At 36.2% G+C, this 6,042-nt stretch overlaps 1 protein-coding gene across 1 annotated transcript in view; it reads right to left on the bottom strand.

The window, feature by feature from the left end:
• Positions 1-342: 342 nt before the first annotated feature.
• The window catches only part of KCTD8 (potassium channel tetramerization domain containing 8), a gene marked incomplete at its 5' end in the record, with an annotated part of 92,017 nt that continues 86,317 nt past the window's right edge, over positions 343-6,042 (bottom strand). The window contains one exon of the mRNA XM_081999321.1: positions 343-875. Within this exon, the coding sequence (XP_081855447.1) occupies positions 415-875 (461 nt within the window). The 3' untranslated portion in view covers positions 343-414. The remainder of the gene's footprint in view (positions 876-6,042) is intronic.

The following is a 6,042-nucleotide window of genomic DNA, read 5'->3' as shown; positions in this document are numbered from 1 at the left end:
TCAATCGAATTTTAAACCCTGTTTTTCTTCATCCATAGCAAGTCTGAGTCATTTTTATTGGTGACATAAAATGAGGCGTTGACTGATGATTGAGATTTTTATTTGGTAAGTTCCAAAACGATAATGAAGCTCAACTGACTACAGTCCGAAAACCATCTTTCTTGACCATGCACATTTTTCTTTGCTATTATGAGGTGGTTTAGATGAGATGCCTTTTGTATTTTTGAAGTTTCTATCTTTTCATATATATTTTTAAAGAAACCATGTACTATCCAACATCCACTGTTCACAGAAAGAAATAAGCAGCAGGAATAGCTCTGGTGGCAGAGTTGGCCAGGAGGAGGACATCAGTAAGTTAATGGCAACTTAACAAACATCAAATGCCCCAGAGATAGGTCGTGAAAGAGTTGATCACTATAACCCATATTTCTGTAAGAGTTCAGACTGCCAGGGACGTTTGCGCTCTGGAAAGTAATCTGGAATGTGGATTTTTTTAAAATCTTGGATACATTTTCTCATCTCTTCCTCAACACTCAGCTTCTCGCATACCTTCTTTTTGGAAAGATTTGTTTCTCTGGACTTGCTAATGAGAGTTTGAAAGAGTTCACTGTTCCTGCGTTTGTCTGGTGGTGGCATCCACTGCACCGGGGCCTTCTTAGATGGACGATCCAAAGTCAGAGTATTTGGCTGGCGGGCTGTGGATGGCTGAGTGCTGGTGGCATTTTCTTGAGGCGTACTCGCTTCTGAGTGGCTGTCACAGCTTGAGGTGGACAACTCATTACAGGAAGTCCCACTTTCACTGCCCTTGTCCAAGACTTTGTCATGCTTCCTTTCTTCACGGTCTTGTTTGGGAGAAACTGTTCGCTGGGGGGGTCCTAATACAAGGCAGGAAAGGACAAGTATTAAACAAGCCCTGTTTTACACAGAAAACTGATCAGCTACCATTAAGAAAAACACGACTCAGAGTCTCGGCTGGCATAAATTGTTGGCGTTTCCTTTCAGCTGAAAGAACTATACCAGATTGGCACACCATTTGAAGGTCTGGTCCTACAGTTGTCAAAATTCTCACTCCTGAAAATATTTACAGCAAGAATAACTTCACTGCCTGCCTAAGAATTCAGGTAATGTCATGTGCATAATGCTCACAGATTATCTGCACTGGAAATCCCTGCAGGCAAACTTAAATGAGCTAGTTTGCTCATTATAGCCCAAGAAGTTTTTAATGAGAAACTAGATTTTGTAGTATTAGGAAATACAATTTGCCAAGTCTTTGCTTAAATAAAAATATTCCAAGGGCTTTTTTTTTTTTTTTTTTTGGAAGCTCTAACTCAACTTCCCAGGACAGTCTACTGATATTATGCTCTGCAGACGTCAACTCTGCAGAAGCCCTGGACAGAAAAAGAAGTATTAATCTTAGAATAACAGAGAGATTGCTCACTACTGACAGTCTTTAGGTTTGTTTTTTTTTTTTTTTAATCCCATGGTGATTTCACTGCACTTCTTACTGTCAGTTATTATCCCAGACTTGCTTCAGTGCAAGCTCAGAATTCAGTTGTACACCTCTTACTGCACAAGATGGCAGGGAAAAGAAGGTTTTAAAGTTATCAGTAAAGAGGCACTCTGCAACGGCAGGGAGAGCAGTCTGATGGTCTATCAGCAGGAACTGCTCTGCGCTTCACACATCTGAAAATCTGATCTAGGCTGTTATTCTCTCCAGATGTCACTTTTGCTTTGAAGTTTTAAGCAGAATATGAATGTGAGAATTAGGTGGTAGCTGCTAAATGTGTACAAGCATTTTCATTTCTGAAGCCTTATTTCAAAACTCCAGCTGGGAAGTGAAATGATGCTATGCTGACATCATACAAATGTCACAATCTTAATTTAGGACACTATCTAAAGCTGACAGAAATATCTACAGAGTTCAAGAGGCATTGGATCAGACCAAAGGGAAAATTTTTAAAGATGTTTAAACACCTACATGAAAATGAAGAGTGGCAGTTGTGTCCCCGCTACAAATCATGAAAGAGTCCGAAGAGTTTAGGTATCTAAATGTCTTACAAAAACTAGATTATCCTTACAGTTTACCAAACACCACCAGCATCAGTTAACTGCCTTTGCCAGTACCAAAACTCGGGGTATGATAGCTCAACCTTGAGTTACTGGGACAGATTTGCAAGGAGATTTTTGAGCCACTTAGTATCCTGTTTTTCAGAATTACAAGCTAGAAATATAATTACAATTGTAAAGAATGCAGGAGCGATATGAACACTCTAGTGTCTTTTCGACAGTGCAGTTCTATGATTCAAAGAAATCTAAGAGGGTTGCAATATTTCATATGAGACACAGAGGAAAACAAAACAAAGCAAAACACAAAAGCAAATAAATAGTAATCTAATAATAGCAGCACTCAACAACCTGCTTTGCTTTTGTTTCAGCCAGCATCCCGGGGCAGTGTGTCACATTTCTGTAGTCCACCTAGAGAAACGCATGAATAATCAAGATCCAAAGATGAGAGACAACTATCCATCAGGGCTTGTACTTACATTATTCAGAGTGAAAACCACAAGGGATTTTCTACTTCATTATATTCAGCCCAAATATTTAGCACATGGATGCAGTGATTTCCCTCCTCTTTCTCTTCCAGAAGTATGTACACCTTCTCAAATAGATTTACATGCCTTCCTTCTATTGTTGTATTTGGCATTTCTTTTCATACCTCAAAATCATTGTATCATTATGCTAAATCTAGACCATTAGCTGGCAAAATGGAATTACTCTAGCTTTGCAGCATGCGATTATAAAACCGAGTAGTTAATCAGATAGTGATTTCAGTCTTGCTACTCTGATTTTCAATAAGATGATTAACATCAATATCTAATCTAGTTTACAATCTTAGCTTCTTCAAATGTGACAACACACTCTATGACTAAGAAACTAAAGTTTTCTGCTAGCAACACCCTCTAGTCTTCAACTCTGTCTTTCCTGCCCAGTTTTTTTCTGTAACTTCATAAATCAAGATGATATTTCTAGTTGGTCTCTTTATACTTACTTCTTTATTGGCAATCCTTGCTTCTCAAGGGCTCAAACCTGCAGTGTACTAAGGACCTATTTCAAAAAAACACTGAAATTCACCTTCAAGAATATAAAAAATTTCATTTCCTGCTACAAGACTATTCAGGATCCTGACAATAGGCAGGTATTTAAATGTTTTTTTGGATCAGAGCCCTGAGGTTCAGTGCCTTACAGCACTGAGCTCTGTATGCTTCACTGAATCACCTAAATTCACAATGACTTTAATTCAAACACAGGTTTCTCCCACACCTCTCCTTTTAAAAATTAACAAATCCTCCCCCACAAAAAATACTTTATATGCTCCTGCACTTCTCTCTCAATAGAGTGTTATTAACAGAAGCAACAGTTCTGCTGGAGGGGAGGTTTTCTCACAATATTTTCTGCCTGCTGAAACCCAAAAGAATTTATAAATACATATGAAAGAATCCTCAAAAGGTATTTGTTTAATTTTTTTTTTATCTTATCAGATAAATTTAGCTACATCTCTAATTTGGAAAACATCTCCTTATCACCCTGTACGCTAGCACCCTCATTTGTGTCTGGTATTGTGTGATGGGATGCTGTCTCCACTGTACCTTCTCAGTCCTTCCAGAATAACACCAAAGACATTCAAATAGCTCAGTCTACCTGAAACCACTTATTTCCAGGAGTGCAGGACAGTTCTTAAAAACTCAGAGAAAATATATTTGCTCCACTGTGCACATAACACAAAAGAATTTCACTGACTTACAATCTAGCCCTCCTGCTCCTGCCTTTTCTAGGATCTCCCACCTGCTGCTGGTTCTCCAACTTCTCCTTCAAGCAGTTCCAGTAGACACTGCACTTCCCACTTCTTTTTCCTTTATTGCTCTTAAATGGCTACATTTCTCATAGTCTAGTAGACTTGAGAGAATATGTCAAACTCAGGAAGGCATATTGCATTTACTTTGACTATTTATTCCTCATCTATGGTGCTCTCTGCACACATTTTAGCCACCATTTCCTGGCAGAACTGACTGATAAAAGAATCACTTTCAAACAATTACTACAAAATATTACTGGAAAATAAACCACAAACTTATAAACCTAATTGTCTGCAAAGAAAATCTGCTTCTACCAGTTACAACAATCAAAACAGGAACCAGAAGAAGTTGCCTCTGACTTCCTTGTCGAACAATAACTGAGCAATAGAGCTCCAGTCATGAACAGAACATGACAAATACCACAGAAAACCTGGCCAATAACCATTGATTATTGGCCAAAACTGGCCAATAACTGTTGGTTGAAAATTATAGCCATGTACTTCTGGAAGTCAAATAAACCTTACATAGGCCTAAATTGCTTGTAGACATCCATAAAGTGCAATCTGAAAAACTATTTGAAGATTTCTTTAGCTCTGTCTCCTGCAACAGAGAAAAATACCACACTGGAATCATTAAAAGAATAAAATAATTATATTCTGCTTATCTATATTTCAGTTTTTGTATACACTGATTTTCTTAAATATTAATACAATAGGCTTAAAAAAAAAGGAAACCATATTCAAATCCAATTAACCTGACTGCTCCATTCTCCTCTGTAGGTCAAATGCTCAGTTTATTGTATGTGCTGTGGCAGATGCAGGAATTAACTTCTTCCTCACTGAGCTACTTTATTCCTATAGTGTCTCAAAGATCATTTGTTTGTTATAAATCAGTTTCTTTTTACTGCAGAATGTAAAAGAAGTTGTGAACATACGCATAGATTGCTGAGGTTAGCTATTTTAATAACAACTACATTGACATGAAGCACGAAAATCTTAGCTCTGGAGTACAACAGTTACAGCTGGATGTAAGACATATAGATAAGAGTTGAAGCTGTTTTAAAAAAGTCATTTGGAAAGAAAACATAACCAACACTTTAAATGTGTTCAATATGCAGTGCTTCAGTCAGGAAGAGTGCAATCTGTTAAAGAGACGCTATCTTTTACTGATGGTCCAGGAAATAGACATGAAAAATTGAAATTATTTAAGTTTTACCAATCCCTTTGCCAACACTATAAAATTAAGCCTATTTGTTGACTTAAATAGAAAACTAAACCAATTTAAAAACCCCAACTGAACAAACCCAAAATCTTCAGGTTTTCTATGATGTAATTTTAGTGAAAACAAAGTTCTTGGGGGTTCGTTATCTTCATCATTTTCTGGTGCTTAAAATGTACTTTAAAAAAACCCGAACGGTTCTGCTAGATATAGTTTTTTGAATTAATCAAATAATCCAGTTAAGGGTTCCTTTGAGCTGATATAAACAGAACTAACTCTTGCATAAGCCAACAATTTTTAGTGAATACATTTGTTGAGAGCACATCTTAAAAACACTGCAGCAAAATTGTTAATAAAATTATGATGTAAAAAAAATTTCATGTTTTTAACTGATTTCATAAAAAATGAAAACAGGAGGGCAACAGGGCTTTAAACTTTGGAAGTTTAAACTTTAGATTATATTGGAAGGCTCAGAAACTTAATACCAAAAAGAACAAAAGTTATTTTTATTTGTACCTGTAAAAGAAATTCTATCTAATCCAACAATACTATTTGCAGTTTGATTCATAATTTTTACATGTTTGAGAATATTGTCAGTATGTGATTCACAGATGATTTTGCAGCTTTTTTCACATTGTTTTGCATAGGGAAAAAATCTTTATTTTTATAGGCTACAGAGGACCTTCAGTCTAGTACACAGCTATGTTAAATCCCTGAATGAACTTTTTTATTACCTACTATATCAAAATTACATTATATTCAGAATGAATATAAGATGAATCCTATTGTGTTTTATGATTTAATCTTAAAAATCTAAGTGAAATTAACTATAATCAATTACAATGGTAGGAAAAAAATCATCAAATCTCACATTATGATGGACGTATCCACCTTAAATATCTATGTTTTTTCACCAACTTTCAAAGTATTACACTACACTGAATGCTTAGAAAGAAGTCACCTGTGAAAT

The sequence above is a fragment of the Phaethon aethereus genome, assembly GCF_964289735.1.
Source record: "Phaethon aethereus genome assembly, chromosome: 4".
Taxonomy (NCBI): Eukaryota; Metazoa; Chordata; class Aves; order Phaethontiformes; family Phaethontidae; genus Phaethon; species Phaethon aethereus.
This window is presented reverse-complemented; position numbering and strand designations above follow the sequence as displayed.